Genomic DNA, 23,212 nt, shown 5'->3' with positions numbered 1-23,212 from the left:
TAACCCAAATGCCCAAGGTGAGGTTAACATTGCCCAAGGACATCCCAGTTGAAGGGAGGGCATGGAGGCTGCATGTGGAGTAGGCCTGCATCGCTTGCTCTGAGGCTTCTTTCCTTTGTTCCTTGAATCTATGAAGTTTCCAGGAGGATGCACTGGGGTGTTTTTATTTGCCTTACTACTAGTTTAGGGAGTACAGACATATCCTTAACTTGCCTCTCCAATAAGACTGTAAGTTCTTCTTGTTCCCACAGTGCAGAGGTGCACAGCCCATAGATGCTCAGTTAATGCTGGTGTCTTGATGTAGATTCTTGGCCATTCCCACACCATAGCATCTTTGCTTCTCTCTTTGGGCCTTCTCATTGCCCTTGGAGGGCCCCAGTCCCTGGGACATTCCTAGCTCCTTGCCAAGCCCAGGTAGCAGAGGTCTTACAAGGGAGATGGAATTCTAGGAAGGATCCTCCTGTGCAGGTGCTGGGGATGCATCACAATCATTCCATGACTACAAAGAGACCAAGGGGACACATGTCCCTCTTACACTCCCACAAGCAAACTTTTCAGCCCCTTCTCACAACAGCATCTTTCTCCCTCTGCTCCTTGTAAAGGGAGCCCTGCATTCTCAATCCCATGGCCCTCTCACTCCAGAATCTCCCTTCTGTCACCATCCCTCTTCTTTTATACCTTCACTCTCTCCCTCTTTGCTTATTTTTTCCTAAGCCTACAAACATACTCCAGTTCCAATATTTTAAACACATGCCCCAAAGTAACCCCAAACTTTCTCTCTATCCTACGTCCCTCGCAGGCTACTGTCCATCCTGGCCTCCACAGCCTCACCTCCCATCCATTTGCTTCCCACCCCACTGCTGTCTGTTGATGCCCGTGGAGCTTCACCGCAAAGTCTTCATCCAAGGACAAAGCCAATGGTCTCCTTCTAGCACTTTTCCAGCAAGACATTTGTCATCGTTGCCACGATCAGACATGCCCTAGTTGGAAACTCTTCCTGCGTTTGCATCACGATTCTCCTCCCGCCTCTCAGACTGCTCCTTCTCTGCTCTTTCACTGGATTTTGCTCTTTCTCCTGTCACGATGGTATTCTCAGATCCATTCTGAATTTTCTTATTCTCTTCAGTCTTTCCAAGAAATGTTGTCCATTCCTTAAGCTTCTATTCTCACTCACGTGCTGAGATAACACCCAAACCTCTCTCTTAAACTCAGATTTACCCAGAGTTTCCATCCAGTATATCCAAATGACACTGAATGAACCACAGACATTCCAAATGCACTGTTTCCCTCCTGACCCCTGCAAAGCATGTTCCTCCATCTGTATTTCCTTTTTAACTCTCCCACTGGACCAAGCCAGAAAGCACTAAGTCATCTTTCATCTGTTCATGGAATAAATATAGGCTGAGTACCTACTATGTGCCTGGAAACATGCTGGTCACTTGGGATACAATATTGAATAAGACCTCTCTTCCTCCCTCAGCTCCCACATCCAATCAGCTACCAAGTCCCACTCTATCTCCTAAATCTCTCTCACCTGTTTTCCCCTCCACATTTCCAAAGCCTTGGTGGACGCCCCCATTTTTCCTACTTAGGTAACTGCTTCATCCTCCTAACTGGTCCTTCTCCTTCCAGTATCCACCTCTAAACTTCTCCATTGCTGCTAGAGTAATGCTATTGCTTTAGTTCAGGAGATAGAGTGATCCTCATCCTTCCAGGCTCATCCCATTGAGGTCAAGCCCAGCCCCTTTCATCCACTCTGAGACCTTGTTCCATCCAGCAGCACAGCCCAGCTATGTTAAGTGCATGGGCTTTGGAGCTAGAAAGATAGGGTTTAAATCCCAGTTCTGCCACTTACTGGCTCCGTGCTGCAGCTGCTTCCTAACCTTTAACTTTTCCATGATTCAGTTTCTTTATCTACCAAATAGGTATATTAAAATCAAATTCATTGTCCTATTAAGCGAATGAAATAAAATAATTCATATAGAGAGAGCTTAGCTTAGAGCTTGTCATGGGACAGGCATACAATAAGAGCTATTATTGTTGTTAACAACAGCCTAACACTGCTAGGCTTAGCAATCTGTGTTTTGAGATAAAACCCAAACTTCCGGGCCGAGCATGTGGGCTCACCATGATCTGAATCCTGCTTACCATTCTGTCCTTACCTGCATCCAGGCATGTTGAATTACTTCCAGTTCTAAGGGGCTGTTCCAAACCTCAGTGCCTTTGCCTACGTGTCCTCCCTGAGATACTGATTTCCAAGCCTACTCATTCTTCAAGACCCTGCTGACATGTCACTTCCTTTGTGAAAACTTCCCTTATCTCCCAGTTAGCAGCTCTTCCCTGAGTTTTCCCATAGCACTCTGGACATGCCCCCATCAGGACTTACCTGCACTCTTTTTTTGTTTTATTTGTTCAGACCTGCTCTTCACTCTTATGTGCACACTCCTCAAGGGCAGAGGCCATATCTACGTCAATGAGTGAATGAATGCTCATCTCATAAAACATACTGTGAGCTTACAGACTGTGCTTTTTGCTGAAGCAGATGTCTGAAGGTGAGTGGATAGGCAGTCCTTGGACACACCTGTATCTCACCTGTAGGCCAGTTCCATGAACAGGGTTAGGAACACAGCATCCACTGTCCTTGCTGTTGCCCAGAAGACAGCTTCTATTCCTCAGTCTCAGACTTTGAGTTTCCACACTTAGACCCTCCTTGTTGCATTGTATATTTCCTGGTTCTCCTCCCACCTGGATCAGGATAGGGTTCTCTTCAGCCTTTCTGGGCTCCCTCAGCACTACCTGAAGCCCACCAAGGCCCCACAGAGATATTAGAAACACCGCTCTGCACACTCGCAGCGGTGCTCTGCAGAGGTGCTATCTTTAGAAACTCAGGCTGGTGGGATCTCTTGCAAGGCATGTAGGGGAGTGACCATAGGGAGGTCACCGGTCTCCACACACTGACCAAGGCTAGGCCTTCTGGGGGTGAATCTAATTGTTTCTTAGAAAATCCTCAGACTTTACTTAGACTTCCCCCGATACCTCACCTTCAGGTTCAAAAGAAAATGGAGATACGGATCGTAACAGTGCCCAAGGAAGAGCCCTCTAGTCAACAACTTAATATGATTTCATGGTATTAAGTCCTTCTGGTCTAGCCTCTACCCTCACCCCATGTGGCTGAAGTGTCCTTTCCCATTAACTAGGTACATCATGAAATAATTTAATTAAATGTGAATCTTTCTTTGTAAAATGTTGTGCAGAGGAAATCTGCTTCCAGTGTTCCCAGCACTGTGGTTCCAGGCACCCGGACCAAACAATTTTGAAGTGTTGGGTAAAATTTTAAAAGGAAAAAAAAAAAAAAAAAAAAGCAGCTTTTTCCAAGTTAGTGTTAAGGATTGAATTATAATATACCCCCCAGAATTCATATGTTGAATCCCCAATGTGAATATATTTGAAGATGGGGCTTTTAGGGAAGTAATTAAGGTTAAATAAGGTCATAAGGGTGGGGCTGTAATCCCATGGTAGTGGTGTCCTTATGGGAAGGGGAGGAGGCATCAAAGAGCACTTTCTTGGTGTGTGCACAGAGGAAAAGCCACGTGAGGACACAGTGAGAAGGTGGCCATCTATGAGCCAGGATGAGAGCCCTCATCAGAAACCGAATTTAGTCACACTTTGATCATGGACTTCTAGCCTCCAGAATGGTGAGAAAATAAATGTCTGTTGTCTAAGCTATCTAGTGGGCAGTATTTTGTTACAGTAGCCTGAGTAGACTACACTAGTGTAATAAGGAATATTCAACACAGTGAATGGAGGGATCTAAAATGTGATTCAGAACATGAAGCCGGCTTTGGTCTTGAGTACTTTTTAAAAATTCGGTCAATACAGCTTTGGTTTTCAGCAACTCATAGAAAAGAGGGAACAGGAGACAAAATTCAGGGCCCAGCACGATGGCGACTGTAATACGATACTTCTGATAGAGCTGGGTTAGTTAAATCTGCACCCATAGTGTGAGGGTGAATTAGAAATGAGCCTATCTTCCTTCTCACCTGTCACTACCACCCTCCGGGAGGATCTGGAGGCTGACTGTTTATCTTAGACCTTGACACTGAGTAGACAAGAAAAATGTTTCCACTGAGAATTCATAACCATAAGTCAGTTTTCACATGGGTTTGCAGCCTTCATACTACTTGGGTGGTTTGCAACTTCCATACTGAGAATTTTGTATGAAGAGGTTTCTGGCTGGTAATGCCCCCAGCACTAGGCAGAAGCAGATGCAAACCCTCTCTGGAAGAAACCACCCTCTACCCAGGTCTCGAAGAATTACCAGAGAGGAAATTTACCCTTCTAACCACATAATCAAACAATATAAAACAAAGAAGGGAACATGGTTCTGAGTGCAAGAGGTAAGAAAAAACAGACAGAATCAAATTTGCAAAAACTTCAGATATTGACACTAACAGACACAAAATATAAAATAAGTATGTTTAATTATTGAAAGAATTCAAGAATGATCTAAACATAAGAGTATGGAGCAAGAATTTATAAAATACGACAATATGACTAAGAACGTTTGAAAAAGACTCAAATAGGGCTTCATAAAGTACAAACTGTATTTGAAATTAAAATAAATCTTCAGTGAATGGATTTAACAGAGGCTGGACACAGCTGAACAGAGAATTAATGAACAGAATGAAAGACAGAAAGTATGAGAGAGGTTAAGAAACACTGATGATGGAGTGAGAAAGATGAACATATCTCGTCAGGCTTCTAGAAGAAGAAAAAAGAAGCATTTGAAAAGATAATGGGTGAACACTTTCCCAAGCTGATGAAAGATACAATCCATAGATTCAAGAAACTTAATTAAACAGGATGAATACAAAAAATATTCACACCTAGACACATAAGGGTGAAACTACATAACATTAAAGAATAGGAAAAGACAGTAAGAGCAGCCAGAAGGATGCTATACAAAGCAATGACAATAAACTGACAGCAACAGTGAAACCCAGAAGACACCAGAACAATATCTCCATGTGCAGACAGAATTGAACTATCGACTGATAATCAAATGTCCAGTGAATACTAGCGTTCTTTCAAGAACAAGGGTAAGCAGACATTTTAAGACAAAGAAAAAATTACACATTAGGTTCTATGCTCAGACTGGGTGACAGGATCCATACCCCGACCTCAGCATCATGCAATATACCCATTAACAAACCTGCACATGTACCCCCTGAATCTAAAAGAAAAGTTGAAATTATTTTTTAAAAAGACAAACAAGAACTAATAGAGTTTATCATCGACAAGAAAATAAATTTTAAAGCATGTATTCACACTGAAAGATATTCCAAAGAGAAGGACTGATATACGAGAAGGAGTGGTAAACAAATAAGTGGTCAATATATGAGTAAATCGGCTGGGCACGGTGGCTCACGCTTGTAATCCCAGCACTTTGGGAGGCCGAGGCGGGCGGATCACGAGGTCAGGATATCGAGACCACGGTGAAACCCCGTCTCTACTAAAAATACAAAAAATTAGCTGGGTGTGGTGGTGGGCACCTGTACTCCCAGCTACTCGGAGAGGCTGAGGCAGGAGAATGGCGTGAACCCGGGATGCGGAGCTTGCAGCGAGCTGAGATCGCGCCGCTGCACTCCAGCCTGGGCGACAGAGTGAGACTCTGTCTCAAAAAAAAAAAAAAAAAAAAAAAAATATATATATATATATATATATATATATGAGTAAATCTAAGTGGCTTTATTAAACAATAACAATAATAACTTCAGAAAAAATTAAGGTAACATAATATACACACACCACAGAGTATGAATTGAAAGGAATGATTAAAGTCATAGTGTCCTGAGATCCTTGGCTTTTCAGGAAGAACACAAAATTATTGTTTAATGCTAGGCTTTATTAAGTAGGCATATTGCTATTTCTAGAGTATTTTAGGACAAATTTCAAAGAACAGAAATGATTGTATAATTCACAAGGTCTAAATTCTTTAGTTAAAAGACAAATGGTCAGAGGGGATTTTTGAAAATCCAGCTATACACAAAACACATATAAAGCACAAGGAAGTCCAAAAGTTAACAGTAAGAGAATAGAAAATATTTATTAGACAAAGACCAAGAGAAAACTGATGCAATGGATGGAGGGAAAAAGCCTTTAAGGTTAAAAACATTACTACAGATAAAGAGAGTTACTATATAATTATTTTTGAACAGTTCAATTTACTGGGAAGAGATATAATTCTGAGTTTCAACTTTCATGCTCTAATAACACAGCCTCAAAATACATGAAGCAAAAATCGACAGAACTTTAAAGAATAATAGGCAAATCCACCATCATAATGGAAGATTTTAATATTCCTCCCTCTGCCGTTGATTGATCAAGAAGACAAGAAAAATCAATGAAGATATAAAAGAGACAAACACAATTAACAAACTTGATGTAATGGACATATTAGAAAACAAAAACTGCAAAATGCAGGGTTTTTTTTCAAGCCTACACAGAATCTTTGTGAAAAATGATCATTTCTGGTCCTAAAAGCACAAATTTCAAATGATTCACATACAGATCAATGTTCCCTGACCACAAGATTTAGAAACAGTAGGAAAGAGACAGTTAGAAAAATCCTTTGGAAATTAAAAAATACTTCGAAATAGTTCATGGTTAAAAGATGAAACAATGATGTAAATTAAAAAATATTCAGAACTAAACTATAACAGAAAATAAATAACCGTGAAAATCTGTAGGAATGTAGCCAAAGTAGTCCTTAGAGGGAAATTTGTAGCCTCTGATGCTTAAATCAGATTGAAAAATAATGAACAAAGCATCAAAATTAAGATGCTAGAAAAAGAACAACAGAATAAACTCAAGTGCGTTAGAAGGAAGAAAGTAATAAAGATGAGAGAAGAAACTGATAAATTAGCAAACAAATATATTAAAAGGAATAGTAACAAAACAAAAATTCATTTTCTGGAAAGACTAACAAATGTTAAACCTCTGCCAATACCAATTAAAACATGATACATATTAGAAATGCAAAAGGGAATTGAAACACAACAATGGCAGGTATCATAACTATAATAAGAGATAGTATGTGTAACTTTATATCCAATAAATTTTAATATTTACTAAAATGGAGTCAAGAAAAAAAAAAACAGATGACCAAAATAATTCTCTAGCCATTACATGTATTAAGTCTATAGTCTAAAATCTTCAAACAAAGGAGACACCAGACCCAGATAGTTTTGCTGAAAAATTCTACTAAACTTTCAAGGCAAAAGTTATGCCAATCGTCCACTAATAACCCCAAAGGATAGAAAGAGAGGAAGTACTCTTCAAATCATTTTCTGAGGCTGGCAATATATTGACACAAAAATTGGCAAAGGCAATATGAAAAAACAAATAACAGGCCAAGCTCACTAACAAAATAGAAACAAATTACTAAACAAAATCAAATATAGGCATGTATAAAAATGACAATACTAAATGACCAAGTTATGTTAATTTTAAGAATGCAAGGTTGGTTTAACATGAGAAAAGGCAATATTTGCTATACTAAGAGAATAAAGGAGAAAAATATGATTGTGTCAATAGATAGAGGAAGATGCTTCATAAAATTCAATATCCATTCTTGATAAAAGCTCTTAGCAAACTAGGATTAGGAAGTAAATTCCCTAATTCTATTATAAAAGGAGTATCTCCAAACGAAAAATAAGCTTCAGCAAACATCATACTTGATGATGTTTGATGGTGAAGAAATAAAAAACATTCTATTAAATATCAAACAATGACCACAGGGGTCACCATCATAATAATGATTTGATGTTATACTGGGAGGTTCCAGCCAGAACACTGAGGCAAGAAAATAAAAAAGAAAAGGCATAAGGAATGGAAAGTAGAAACAAAACCATCATTTTTTTGCAGATGATGACTATCCATGTAGAAAACCCCAAAGAATTCAGATACATTTTTACAAGATAGTTGCTAATATAAAAATCAAAGTGCAAAATCAATTGCATTTCTAAACACCAGCAAGAGATAGGTAGAATGTGCAATTTTAAAAGATTTGATTTATAATAGCAACAATAAATATAAGATATTTAGGAGTAAATATATTAAGAAATGTATAAGATCTGTAATGGAAAAAATTATACAAGTTTATTGCAAGCCATTAAAGAAACCCTAAACAAATAGAGAGATATACCATACTCATGGACTGGAAGACTCAGTATCAAAAAGATATCAGTTCTTCTCCAATTAATCTGTAGTTTTGATAAAATTAAAATAAAGATTCCAACAGGTTATTCTGTGGATCTTGGCAACGTACTTATAAAATTTATAAGAGAGAACAAAGGACACAGGAAAAAAAACTAAACAGGAAGTAAACATGAAAAAATGTATGTAGAAGTACAAACTACACACAATAACTTAGATAAATCTTAGGAACACGATTTTGAGTGAGGTTGATTAAGAATACATACATGATTACATGAAGTTCAAATGTTAGCATACTAAGCAATGTATTTTTAGGGATACACACTTAAGTGCTAAGTATAAAGAAAAGCAAAGGAATAATAAACACACAATTGAGGTAATGGTTACCTCTGAGGGTGTACGGAATGAAACAGGATTGGTGAGGAACCTGCCTCACTAAGGTAACTGATTTTCTTTTCCCCTTAAGCTGGACAATGGCTGCACAGGTGTTTGTTGTATTGGTGTTCTTTATATTTTGCTTATATTTTATAATCTGCTTTTTATCCCCTTGATATTAATAAAAACAACTTAAAAGAACTGTCTGCAGAGAATCTACCACCAGTAAGTTCTGGGTTTGAAAAATCTTGTAGGCCAACTGTCCCCAATCTAGCCCTGCCCACAGACCACCACCCCGCTCCCCAAGAGCCTTACCTTGGCGGGGTTGAGTGCTGTGATGATCCACACACAGTGTGCATTGTTGTCATACTGAATGGGGAAATTGGGGGAGGTGATGACGCCCGAGGGGCCTCGAAGGTGGGCATCACACATGCGGGCTGCAGAGGAGACGAAAGACAAGCCTTTGAATTAAGACGAGGTCCAGTTCCCCTTCTTGCCTCCCACTCCCCACCCAGAAGACACTGCATCTGTACAGTTCCCACCCTGGACATAACCTTCGGCTTCCTGGTTCCTTCCCCTACAGTTCTTGGGAGGCTTGAAGGGAAGCCACGGTGCCTGGAGCACTGTGACTGCTCTTCTGTAGGCAATGATGAACTTCTAAGGCAGGCTAAGCGACCCCTCTGCAATGCCCCGCTTACCCCCACACCCCGACTCCACTACGATCATGCAATTCCTCTTTGTCAAGAGGGTGTGGGCTAGAACCTGTCAGGTTGACATAAGGCTAGGTGGATCCCGGGCACCTATGGACACCTAAGCAGCCCACGCCTTACTCTGCTGACCTGTCTGTTTCCCAATTTGCACTCCAATTCTCCAAACCAGCTGAGTGCTGCTGTGGACCTAATGCTGCTTAACTAGAAGTCTGACCTCATTCCAGGTTCTGCCTGCCCCTCAGTTCCTTCCTCCGTGACCCCCTAAGTCCTCCTGAAGAGGAATTTCAGGATATCCTTGTCAAGCCACTCCATTAGGTCTCAGAATGTCTGTGCCCAAGAGCTATGCCAAGGCCCCGACTCAGCTCAGTGCCAGGCACCCAGAGTGATTTCACTGCTTCCCAAATCTGTCTCTACACTCAGCTTATCCCTGAAACCAGCTTTTGACTGGAAGCATAAAGATTCAAGGTGAATTAGAAGTGCTCTACTCAAGTAGATATAAAGTGTTATCAATCACAGCTTAATCTAATTAAGCTCTTTAAAATAGCTTCTAAACTAATTAGATTAAGTAGTGATTTATAACAGTTAAGGTACTACATTGTACCTAGGTATTTGCTTTCTTTAAAAATGTGTGCTTAGTTCTAGCCACTTCATTCTTTAATGTTAGTGTTCAGCTATTTTAATAAAAGGTTCTTAGAGCCTGTTCTCATGCTGCCCACATGGCAATTTATCCTAATTGTAGGCAAAGTGCCTAACAGTAAAGAAATAGTGAGCAAACTCAACAAGCCTAACGATATAAAATGAAATTGGTGTCAAACCCAGTTTCCTCTGATGGGGCCAAATATCCTCGAGCTCCTTGCCACGTGTGGAAAGGGCCATGATAAACCTTTCCCAGGACACCCTTCCTAGGAGGGTCTGGGAAGCAGGTTCTGCAGCAACTAGACGTAATGAATCTCTTCTCATTTCATGCACTCATTCCTGCGCTCAGTTCATTCATTCCAACATTCATTGAGTGCCTACTATGGGCCAGGAAAAGTGTGGGGAGAAAAAAGTGTCTGACACAGCCCCTCCTCTCTGAAGGGCCACGGCAAGTGGAGGGAGCAGGTGGAAAAACATTCACCGTCACGCAGAGCAGGTGTTGTCAGAGGGTTATTTGCAAGGGGCTTTTGGGTCAGGTCTGTTACCTCCTTTTGGTTAGCTCATCACCTCCTGGGAGGAGACTTCTTCTCACTCTAGTCCTGCGCTGGAAGGAGCTCCTCCTCCCTCATCCTGAGCTCAAGAATCTGCTGACTCAAGTTTGAACAAGTCCTAGGGGAATCCCCCACTCCATTCCCCCGTGTATATATGATTGCTCCTTTCATTCTGTACTGAGAAACACTTAGATTCCTAGATTGCACTTGATACAACTGGGCCCTATGGCAATGTGGCATGGTTAAAGCGAGGTCAGGCTTTAAAATTTATGAACTTAGCCCTCTGGATCTAAATCCATTTGCTGGTCGTTTAAGTCTGGATGAGTTAGAAAATCTCTCGGATTTTGTTTCTTCATCTGTAAAATGGGACAAATGATACCACCTCATTGAGATACGGTGAGGATGAAATTATATGAGATGATGGATGTGAAGGTTCAGCCCAGGGCCTGGGATGTGGTCAATATTCAACCTTTGGGACAAGAGATAATCAGACTCCCAATGCCATGTCTATTCTGTTTCTCTATGCCCAGGATTTCTCTCAAGGCTAAGGATCCTTTTTCTGCCTTTCCTGAAGTTGCTGGACATAGGTTTTTCTTCCCCCAGAAGTACACTTGAGACTGGCAACATTACTAAACAAATTAGAATAAGATAATCAAAGCCTTGATTCCATCCCACCTTTGCAAAGAGGACCTGTGGACTCAGAACGCTAGCTCCACAGAGAATCCTTACAAAGCTCCACCAGCCCCATCTTACACCTCTTCCAGAAAGTCAGATTTTGCTGCCAAAAGCCCTCACCTTCAGACTCAATTTATCTTGTACTTGTTTCCAAGAATTAGATGGTATATTTGCAGTCTGTTGAAACATGCTGAAGGTAATGAGAGAGAACAGGCCAAAAAGGCAGTTACCACTTTAAGGGCTTAGAGGGGTTTAATTAAAATATTACAGTCTACAGATAGCATAGAGCACCTTAAACTAGGTTCAAAATGAAGCATTAGCTACTTTTTTCCTCTGCTATCTGGGCAAAGTCAGGGGTTCTGTGGACAGACAGACAGACATCACCCTGAGCAGCCAGCTCCGTGGGATCCCAGCAGCAGATAGAAAGCTCATCACAGTGACCCAGATGGGCTGGCAAAATGGTAGGTGCTCAATGTCTCACTAAATGAATGAACATATCATTTTGTTTCTCTATTTGCCTTTTTCCCTGAAATGCTCTTCTGGATCGCTTTCAGGAGAGACTTCTCTGAGATCTTCCATGCCCGAGCTCTGCAGCCACTCCCCTTTTTCCTCTGGACATTACCATATAATGGGAACAGTATCCCAGGGGACCATAGGGAGCTACAACCTGGACCCACATCCAGTTCTGACACTGAAACAACTTGGTGCCAAAGAAGAGAACTGCTCTCGGTGCAAGTGCCTCTGGTCTCATATCTTCTCTCCAAATCTGATTCCCATCCTGTTCCATGCTGCCTTCCCTCGCTTCTCCTATTGACCTCCCTCCCAACCCTTTCCACAGTCCTCTGGAACCACCTCCCGCTACCAATTCTAAGGAAAACAAATCCTACTTGTAGCTACAACATCTTTCGGAACCTCCTGCTCCCACCACTGCCCTGACTGAAGCCCATCTTCCCCTCCTATGCCACTGCCTCCTATGCAGCCCTCTGTAGTCAAGATCTTGCTCCCACCCTCGAGTACTTCTTTCACAGTTGTTTTCTGAACCTCCAGTAGGGTTCATCTTTCCCTACTGAGACCTTCACTCTGTTGACAGCAATATCTCCTCTCTACCCATCAGCTCCTTCTGTCTTGTCTTCTGTCCTTATGCAACTTTGATCCCATGGACCACCATTAGGCTCATTTTCTTGCTTGTTCCAAGTCCCTTTCTTCTTCCTCCTTTAATCAGTTGCCTAGAAGACATCAGTTTGGAATGAATCCCTCTACCTGCCTTCTCCATACCTGCCACCATACAGTTGAGCTTTGCTGTGAAAAAAATCACTAGCAGGAAGATGAATGTCTATTATAAACTCCTGATTACTCATCTCAAAACAATCCTAGCTATTGCCCAGTGACCCTACCATTTATCTCTATTAGCTCACTCTCTCAATCTGCTCAAAGACTTTTGCACGTGTTGTAGACATCCCTTGAACATCTTCCTCTTCCTCTTATCTCCCCTTACTCTTAGCCGATGACTTTGGCTTTCTCTTTGGAGGGAACAGAAGCCATCCAGCAGGTGGGACCTTTGTCCTACTCTCTAAAAATGCAATCCTATCTGCACATGTACTCAATTCCTTTTTCCCTCCTGTTTCAATGGAGAGATGTCCCTTGTTTTGGAGGGCATTGCCCTCTTATGAGATCTGACACCCTGCTCTTCCTCCAACTCATGATCAACCATGTTTATAGCCACACCCAGGGCCTTGCTATCCTGGGAGCCAGGAAAGTCCAACTCACAGATTTTAAGCCCAGTCATTCCATTCCTTCCCCCACTGCCTGTGTTCCCAGCAGAATGACTTTGGTCTCAATGCACCATTGTCCTACATCATAGGCCCCTCTAGCCTTCTGGGTCCCACATTTCATCCCATCTATTGATCCTCGCCTGACCCCTCTTCCCTCACTACCCAGTCTGGACCTCAAGACCACTCCCCAATACCTACATCTTCGTCATCGCTCTCTTATCTGCTTGGTGAAATGCCTGCTTTCCATCAATTCTACCACTCACCTTTTCTATCTCTAATCCTGGGGGCTGGGGGGCTAGCAGGAGAACTATGGTATCACCACAGATTCATGGTTTGCCATCACAATAGAAACTTCAGCCCAAGTCTATCATTTCCCTTGTCTTCCTTCACCAATTCCTTGCAGAAACAAGTTCAAACATTCACCACTTGGTTGAGTCACTAACCCCAATGTTTACTTTCCAGTTGTGATCATACTTGACCTCTCTAGAGTATCTGACACTACTGATCTTTCTCTCTTTGTGAAACTCATATTCTTTGGCTTCAGTGATGCTTTTTGGCTTTTCTCCTACCTTTCTGACCAAATTTCTTCTTAGCTTTCTTCTTCTCCACTAACTTTTTAGAAGTAGTTGTTTAAATCTAGGAAAGGGTACATGGGAGCTTTTTGCACGTTAATTGCAACTTTTCTGCAAGTTTAAAATTATATCAAAATAAAAAGTTACCCAAAAAAAGTGGGGAGTGGAGGGGGAGTCGTTCTGCATGGTTCCCTCCAATATATTGACTCTGAAGGATGTCCAGTTACAATTTTCAAGTAGAAGTAGGATTCAGCCTTTGGAGTCAGGGTTTGAAATTCAGCTCAACAGATGTAGCTTTGTGCCCTTGGGCAAGTTGGCTGCCCACTCTAAGATTCAGCTAAATATAAAATATGGTTATGGCCACTTTACTCATAAAGAAATTATGAAAAATGCCTAGTGCAATGCTATACACTAGTATACATAATTTAATAAATAAGAGCTTTATCATTAGCACATATAGGTAAGGGACTCAGGGACATTCTCAGGGCTGGAGCAATGGGGCATGTACTCTAGTACAATCAGCATGTGTCATCCAGGGAAAATAAGTGGAGAGGAGAAGAGATTTGAAAATAGAACTCTGGATAACAATTATGTTTAAGGAGTAAAACCAGAAAGCTGATCTAATGAAATCCACCAAGAAGACAGCCACCTGTAATTATCATGGCATTTAATTCACCCTGGTTTGTGGCATGTTTCCCGTTTTACTCCCCTTTTACAGATGAGGAAAAAGATCCATAGTGTCTCAGTGATTTTCCCTGTGCCATATGGTTAATAATAAAGTTGGAACTTTAACTTAGGTCTCTAAGTCCCAAGCCTGGTATTCTAGCCACCCAAAGGCATATACATATATATGAATTTAGCCACAAAGGAAAAATAATATATACTTTTCTGTTAATTATTTACTTTGTGAATCAGTAATTGTAAGAGTTTCATCTCGGCCTGGTACTCAGTCCCTAAACCCTATCAACACCAATTTGTGATCACAAGAAATCAGAGCTGGTTGTTAATTTGGTCCTCTCACTATACCAGTGGTTTACAGTGTTCCCTGGAGCCCCAGGGGTACCAGGACTCAAAGGCTACTGAAAATGGTGATGGAGGGGAGCCTAGAAATCCGCTGACCCAACTTTAGTCAGAGATGCTCCACTTGTATCTGTTTTATTTATTAGGGTTCTGCAAAAACTTATTTTTAAATATTGGGCTCCATATGTAAAATAAGTCTGAAAAGCTCTATATCTATGGACCCTGCTGTATCTGGTGCTGAACAGAATTAGTTTAACAGTGTTTCACATTGCCCTCAATCTCCTTTGTGTGATGAAAATTTTCTAGGAGTCAAATTAGAAGCTTATTTCTTCTGATGGGAGGGAAAGAAAAGAAAGGCCTGTGAATGCCTAATTTCATATCTCAAAATGAGGGCGCAGTCCCATATTGTTCATTCATTTCAATTACTGATTCATTCAGGTGGTCCTCAAACATTAGCTGAGAACCTATTATTTGCCAGGCCCCATGTTTTAGTAGAACTAATTGTGTGGGAAAATGAGTATTTCTAATCAAATCATATTTTAACTGCATTAAAGAAAAAATAATACCACTATTATGGTAAAATCCTTTTTAGAATGTGATCTTTTGGTAACCTGCTTGTTAGTGGAACTTCTTGGAATGGAAAGAGTCTTGTTCGTTTTCATTCTTAAGGTGGGGTTCACCTAAACTCTCCTAAAAATCACAGAATAGTAATTGCAATTAATTGAAAACAAAAGATTTTAAAATAAAAACCTTAAAAATTGCCAAAATAAAGAGACCCTTAACTCTAATATGTATCTCAGTCCTGGGCCTTCAGGGAAGCCCAGGACAGATCATCCAAGTTCAAACCCAGGAGACTTAGCAGTCTGTCTTTCTCCTTCACAATGGCCTATAGGAGGGGAAAAAAAAGAGAGAAGAAGGCAGGAACATTAACCTGTGTTGAGAATGTACCCTCCACCACTGTCAGGGCTGGTCACTTTATAGAAAATGCCTTGTTTAAATTTCATAATCAGTAGGCGGGGAAGATTTTGTTTTCCTTGTTCACAAATGAGGGCCCGTGGCTAAAAAAGATGAAGGAACCCACCCAGGGCCAGCAAGCTAAAAGGTGTCAGAGTTGTGATCTAGATCAAAGTCCATGTGACTCCCAAACTGTATGATTGCAATAGGATTAGACAACACAGCTTCTAAAAGAACCCGCAGCAACTAGAGGCTGAGGTTTGCTCCAGGGCTTGAGGAAGCTTATGCGGACAGCGCCCAGCAGGTTAAGCTGAACACGTGTGCACGTAAGTCTCACAGACGTATTGGCATCACTTCTAAACAAGGACTGCCTCATCTAGTCCTCAAAGTAACCCCATGAAGAATTGTTCTATTATCACCACTTTTTGGCAGGAAAGAAGAGATTCAGAGAGGTGAAGAAACCGGCCCAAGGGCCCCAGCTAAAAATGATGATGGTTGGATTTGTACCATGATTTCTTCATGTTTTACAGTAGCAGGTGATGGAATGAGAGGACCACGTGAAAAAGCCCAGCCCAATGCTTAGTTACAATGCAGCAGAGAATTCAGACTTCAGTGGGTCCAAATCACTGGAGAAAAGGATGAACACACTTTTTCAGCTACAAACTTCCTTCAGGTCAAAACACCAGCCCTTCCCCACCCTTGGCATGTTCATGTAAACAATCATCATCTCTTGAGAACTAAGAGAACAACCTTCCTCTAGTGAAAAGGTCTTGAGGAGGGACCAGATCCCACCACTGCCTAAAGGCATTGTCATCCTGGCTTCTCAAAAGGAATTCTGAAATGACAGATGGGCAGGGGTCCCTTGGTCCTCAGACTTGATAATTCTATGCCTCTGCACAGCTGGTGTCTGGGCTCCCTGGCATTGGCGTGGTATGCTATTCAATGAGTCATTCATTCCATCATCCATTCAACACCTGTGACTGAGTACCTACTACATGCCACGCCCCATTTTAGGCAGTGAACAAAACAGAAGTCCTTGCCCTATAGAGCCCATGTTCTACTAGCATGAGGATATTTTTTTTTCTTCTAGCACTTTTCAATTCATAAAGTGCTTACACATTCACAACTCCATTCAATCTCCACATTAAACAGAAGAAGGGTAGGGTACATACTATTAGCAACATTTAGAGGTAAGAAAGGCTTAGGGAAAACGGGTAATTTGCCCAATTGCTGAGAGTTATGACAAGAATTCTTTTTTCTTGTTTGATTTTTTAAAAACATAGTAGCTATGTAGAATCCTTGAGATAATATTGCTAAAATCAGTGAAAATGCAAAGAACATTATAAACCGTGGAACATGGCCACCTCAAAGTTGAAAGAGGATGTAAGGCTTATTTGAAAGATGTTATAGTGACACTCTTCGAGATTACTTATGGACTCAGTTAAAAAACAGGATATGGGTTTCAGCTCCAACTCTGCCCCTTTCTCAGTATAATAATGAGATATTATTTTTCCTGGATCCTCTTACTCTGCGTGAATTTCATCTTGATGCATATGCCAAAGAGAGGCAAAGAATCTCTTTCTTAGATCAGAAGGATCCAGAATGTAACTTTGCAGTGGGCAACATATCTTCTCTTCTAAAGGGGCACTCAAAAGAGCACCTGTTGGCTTTTAAAGACCACCTAACAGCCTAGTGCACAGGGGCTCTCTCTGCTGGTTTCCTGGGGGATGAGGTCAGGAGCTTCTCTACTACAGAAGTAGCTGTAGCCCTGTCCCAAAGCAGGAATACACTTGGCTCTGTTATTTTAAGATTATTTGGGGGGTAGGGGCTAGGCCAGCCCAGGCTTGGCTCATGTGATACCTGCCTGGGGATGTGGTGGCAGGGCCCTGGGGAACAAAACACCCAGGTAGGGGGTTAGAAGCATGTCATCACTACATAGGTAAAAACACTCTTGCAGAAGTGACAAGTCTGTCTGTTGCAATATGGGGAAAGAAACAGGGTTGAAGATGTCTGTGTATTGTAACAGAAGGATTCAAGGTGACTGTATAAAAGGTGACTTCCTTTCCTATCTAGGTGTGGTTCAGTATCCGTTCAATGAGGTAGCAAGCTGTTTCTTATGTGCCTCACCCATTAGACTGTAAGGTGCATGCAGGGCAAGCACCACAATGCTTATCTTCCCCACCTCTGTATCTCCCGATCCTAGCGCAGGCCTTGATACTGAGAAAGGGCTAGATAAGTATGCTGATTGGTAAATAAGTGCGGGGAGGGAGGGAGGCAGGGGAGCCAGTCTGCTTGAGAGCTTGGGCCTCAGGTGCTGGGAGCTGGGCTTCAGCCTCCAGGCCCAGCCCAACTCTCTGGCCAGCCTCCCTTCCCCAGGGCATCCTCACCTCGGCAGACTGGCCTGTGGTCGCTCCAGGCGGCAAACATGTCGCTCACTTTCATACAGGTGATCCGCTTGGACCCTTGCAGGTCATAGCCCTCGTTGCAGGTGAACTGGACGCTGGATCCTAACCTGGGAGACAAAGTGTGTCTGTGAGCTCCATCCCCGGCGTGCTAAGCCCCGCCCCGAGTCCTTCCTGGTTCCACAAAGAAGCCGCACATGTTATTTTTCCTTCTGGCCCTTAATCTCCGCTCCACTGTTTTATCACTAAAAATCTCCACTGAAAGGAACATCTGCTCTTCATCTTCTTTTTTCGGACCGTTTAATGGTTTTAGGATTGAGTTAAAAGGTGACTTTGTGAGCAAAACAGCGATCCTCTGAGATAAGCACCAGTTAGTGCAGCTAAGAGTGGGTGGATGATACCCAGAAACTTTAAGGAAAATGGTCTCCTAGATTATTGCAGGTGCGAGTTGGCTGCTGGCGTGTCATTACTGAGATGGCAGCCCTTTGTACCCTGGGCACATAGGTTTTCTGGATAGCATTGGCAGTCTACAGTTCCCTCCCCCCACTAAAGCATGGGCACTGTGCCAAGGGCTGAACCAGGAGAGAATGTCAAAGCCATAGCTCTTCTCCAGAAAGTGTCTATTCCTATATCCATGCCATCCTCTCCATTTCCACCTGCAGGAAGGCCAGCCCCTGTCTTCCTCCCAGCCAGGCCACCCCACCCTTCTTGCAATCAGAAAATTCCCAAATATATCTTACCTGAAATCCGAGCCTAGTCTTTTGCCCCTTTCGGGTATGCCAGGGTCTGGACACATATTATGTCCTTGGGACACACCAACCTGAGTTACTACAAGGCAAAAAAAAAAAAAAAAACAGCACACACAGAGATGGACGGTCACAGGGAGGCACCAGCTGGGGCAATGTCTCAGGGTGGGAGGTGGAGGCAGAGACAGAATGAGGCCCTGCTTTGTTGGGGCTGTGTGGGGTGGCTGGAGTCTACTGGCCTGGGGTTTCTTGAATGTGCAAGATAGGAAGCTGCTTTTGACAAATTCCTTTGTGAGCAAAGTCATCAGGAGTGGGTGGGCTCAGAGACAGGCCCTCCATGACAACCACCACCTGCTTCCCTCGTCCCACACCAGCAGCCAGAGGTGGACCGTCCACAGCCCCTGGTGACCTCCCCCCACCACGCCTATGCTTCAGATCTGGGGTGGAGACTCTAGATGAAATGAGCCCCCCACCTCAGCCCCAGATGGAGAAATGACTCAAAGAAAGTTAAATAAAAGGTGGGTGCATGATCAGAAACGGTATAGAATGTAAGAGAAAGCTGTAGTCAAAGTTCAAAGCTGGGACTTTAGCTCAAACACAGACATTTCTTCTGAGAAACCTCTTCCCATCAGATACTTCTCGAGCCAGAGTAAGCAGTCACCAGAGCATTCCCTACCCAGTGCCACCCATCAAGGGTGCCGGGCAGAGATGGCACCTGTGATGGTTCTGGTAGGTGGTGTAATGCTCTGACACTTGCCAGTGCGAGTCTTATTTACAAAAACCATATGCACAGTTGTCTTGGCTAGAGGAGAAGCTTGGTCAGGGGCAGCGGATACACACACAGTAGGGAGGGTAGGCAACCCTTTGGCCCCTGCCTGTTCCTTTTCGTCAGGATGCTGGTACTGAGGAGGCTGGATTCCTGGCTTTGAGGATGACCAGGAGCTGGAGCCAGGCACACAGCCTGGTCGGAGGAGTTCCACTCAAAGCCTCACCAATCCCATGACCCCAACAGCAACCTCTAGACAGGGGTTCCAGGGCATCTGGACAGCATTCGGCATTCTCCGACTTTGCGCATGTCCCTCCCATCCCATTCAATGTCCCGTAAGGTGAACAAAGCACTCCATTACTCACTCACCCACTTGCTCACATAGGTACACAACAAGCATTCATTGAGCATCTACTGTGTACAAGGCTTTATTTAGATACCATGAGAAATGCGAAAAGTAGTCAGATAAGACCACTGTCCTCAAGGAGTTTCCAGTTGAGTGAGGACATAAACCATGGAAGCGGACTGTGGGACCACAGTGGGGAGGGATGAAGGATGCACCTGCGTGTGAGGCTGCCTGGAAGAGGTGGCATTGAACATGGACCTTCTGAGCTAATAGGATTTAGACACATGGCAACAGAGATGACAAAGATAGACAGGCATGAGGAGTGAGGTGGAAACCTGGAAAGAGAATGCGTGTTATGCAGTGTGACCAGAGCAGGAGGGAAGGTGAAGAGTGACAAGGAAGAGTGGATGGTGAGGTTTCAGAGATCAGACTTTTACAGGGTTCGAGTCTGATCGTGCAAATGATGGGGAGCTGCTGGAGAGTTCTGGTGGGGAGAAGGCATGGTGAGACCCGCTGGCTCAAGGGTGGGCCAGTTACCTAGAGATGAGTTAGGAAATTTTGTGATCATTCAGGCTGAGGACAAGAGCCTGGAGTGAGGCTAGACATGAGACAGCAGGAATGGATGTGGCAAAGAAAGAATCCCCGGGACTCACAGGGGACCTAGAGCATGAGGAGAAGGAGCAGGGCATTTCCAGGATTTCCAGAGCCTGGGTACCTGTGAGGATGCAGGTGGTTTCATAGAAGTAAGGAAGGTGGGGAGCTCGTTTTAGACTCACTGAGGGAGTCTACAGTTAGAGGCCTGAAGTAGACCGTGTTAAAACCTCCAGGTAGCCCAGGCTATGGCTGGCCATGGAACCTGAGGATTTGGACACTGTGTGCTCAAGCCAGACACAGGTATCCTCTTGGTTGTGTGCAGTGCATGTTCAAGCCAGTTACCCCTACCCCTACTTGTCTCTTACCCCCATCCCCTTCCTTGCCAAGCCTCTACCTCCAAAGCTTTCACATCCTGAGCCGTTCCCACCAGTCCTGATGCCTCAGGCTGGGAAAGTAAGATGGAAGTGCCATTCCCAAAGCAGAGGAAGCTCCTGCTTCCTGGAAGCCTCGGTGTTTTGCAAGTAACGGAACGGAGATAACTAGGGGGTCCTCTAAGGCACCCAGAGGGTGGGAAGGAGGAGGAAGCCTGAGCTGTACTTGCTGCCTTACCTGTGGTAAGCCAGGTCCCCCTAGAGCTTCGCAGCGATCCGTCCCTACTGCAGACTTCCCAGCTAAGCACCCACCTTCTTTAGATTCTGTCTAGTCAACCCTGTGGCCCACGAGTCATACCCATCCCAAAGTCTCTGCTGACCACTTCACGGGAACCACACAGCCCCCTTGCAGCACGTGAAGAACATATAGCAGTTCCCTGCCCCCTTCTCTTGCCCTCTCATTCAGTATTGACATCACCCAGGAAGCAGAACGAACAGAAGTCTGCCCCATCAGGACGGGGCTGGACTCAAGAGGCAAGACCACGGCCAAGCCCACCCACCAAGCCACAAGCCCCCGACAGACAGAGCAGACCCTACCGCCTCCCCTTTCCTCAGCCAGCCCCAAATGAAACCAGGCACCATCCAGGAAGTCACAAACCCAACGGTGATGCGGCTCATACCCAGCCAGTGCCCCCTTCCAGGGAGGACTGAGCAGGGGACGGTGGTCCCACGAGGATCTTCAAGCTTCCCCAGGAAACAAGCAAACTTAAATCTCAGCGATCAGTTTACTGTCTGAATTATGGAGGCAGGAAGTGTTTCTCCCTTTCTTTTTTTTTAATTCCAGCCTTCTCTGCCTACTGAAAACCAGCTGCTTGTGTTTACAGCATTGCTTTCCTATTGGCTACTGAGGGACAGGAATGGGGGAGTAATCCTTACGCTACTCTGGGAGGGCCACTATGGTGAGGGAGAAGCCGCAACATGCTCAGGAAGGCAACACCTTCTACCCAACGCAGGGAGTCACAGGTGGGTGGGTGGTCAGAACTGATGGCAAGGGTAAAGGTAGAGAGTTGGGTCCACTCTCCCCGGGAACTTCAGGACAGCTGTCCACAGGGAATTTGGGCAGAACACAGGAGGCCAGCCACCTGCAGACATGTGGCTACCTGGGTCTGAGGCAGCTGGAGTCACACACCCATTCTTTCTGAGGAATTCTTTGAATGGAGGCTAATATCTTCTCGATAGAGATATATATATTTATTTTGCAAAGAGCATTTGCACTCTTTCATTAGAACAGTGTTTCTCTTTATCTTCCTGAGGGAGTTTTTGGCATCTTCGTTAGTCGGCTTAATGAAAACCCTGAATCCTGTCTCCAGAAAAATGCACCCACAGCATCACATGTACCTTTTTTGGCTAGTCCGTGGGCCTCCTGAAGTCCTAGGTCAACAAGATCCATCTTAGACCTGGCAACACTCTTAGGAGGAAGGCAGGGTAGGGTTTTGCATCCCCATTCTACATACGTGAAAACTGAAACGTTAATGCCTGGGGTAACACGCTCCCTGAGGACAAAATTGGGATAAATATTTGATCTCCCAAGTCAGGGCCATTTCCTGAAGTTTGCCTGTGCTCCTGGGCAAACTGTGAAATTAAACCGTGCCTGCCTCAGTTCATCGGGTCTCCTGTGGCTACAGAAAGAAAAAGCCTGTGAGGGTCAGGGCCATGGCTTGAGCCCTCTGCAGATTCCTGGCCGGACCCTGGGCTCTTCTAGCACCCTGTCCTTTCCCCTAAACCCCCAGTCAAGCACAGAAGAAGGCTCTTCTGGTGCCCTCTGCCATCCAGTCCCTCAGGGTGGGTGACTGGAGATGCCAGTTCCTGGTTGTACCCAACAGACTGTGGCAACTGTCTCCACTCAGACGACTTCAAAGACCACAGACAATCCCCAACCCAGCCTCAGTTCAGTCGGAGCCTGAGACCAAAGTGCCTCTTCCCCTGATGTTCTCCCGGCCACACACATCGGCACAGAGCTTGGAAACCACTGGTGCCACTCTATGTCCTTCTCTCCTTAATAAGTACTTCTAGCATCTCCAGGAAAGTGAGCACATCGAGGTGAGATGGAAGGGGAGGAATGGGGAGGGTGGGAGGAATGGGGAGGGTGGGAGGAGCAAGTCAGGGACAGGAAGACAAGCAGGGAGAGAAGAGGCGGGAGCAGAAGGATGAGAAGAACGATGGAGCAGAAAGTGGCAAGAGGAGAAAAAGTGGAGGGAGAGAGGACCAGAGATGCAGGAGAAGGGCAAAGGGAGGGAAGGAGAAGGAAAACCAGGTCAGTCATTTGGAGGACCAAGGAAGGCTCCCTACCACTCGGCCCAGAAGGAAAGGGGAAGGTTTCTGGAAAAACCTCCCCTGCTTTCAAGCCCAGTCTTGAGGAAGTGCCCAGAACCTTCCCCAGCCCTTCCTGGGCTTTAGCTGAAAAGCCCCTTAGCACAAGCCCTGATCAGGTGTTTCTGGGACCCA

The 23,212-nt window shown here is 44.1% G+C and overlaps 1 protein-coding gene across 6 annotated transcripts in view; it reads right to left on the bottom strand.

Annotated features, from left to right (window-relative positions):
* The window catches only part of CSMD2 (CUB and Sushi multiple domains 2), a 645,703-nt gene that overhangs the window by 279,816 nt on the left and 342,675 nt on the right, over positions 1–23,212 (bottom strand). For 5 of the 6 annotated variants that reach the window (XM_055254886.2, XM_055254887.2, XM_055254889.2 and 2 more), the window contains exons 8-10: positions 18,625–18,712; positions 17,870–17,994; positions 8,908–9,029 (exon numbers count right to left, since the gene is read on the bottom strand). The exons of the other annotated variant lie outside the window; for it this stretch is intronic. In XM_055254886.2, coding sequence (XP_055110861.1) covers positions 8,908–9,029; positions 17,870–17,994; positions 18,625–18,712 — 335 coding nt within the window. The remainder of the gene's footprint in view (positions 1–8,907; positions 9,030–17,869; positions 17,995–18,624; positions 18,713–23,212) is intronic. 6 annotated transcript variants of the gene reach the window in all.

This window comes from Symphalangus syndactylus, chromosome 12 (assembly GCF_028878055.3).
Source record: "Symphalangus syndactylus isolate Jambi chromosome 12, NHGRI_mSymSyn1-v2.1_pri, whole genome shotgun sequence".
Taxonomy (NCBI): Eukaryota; Metazoa; Chordata; class Mammalia; order Primates; family Hylobatidae; genus Symphalangus; species Symphalangus syndactylus.
This window is presented reverse-complemented; position numbering and strand designations above follow the sequence as displayed.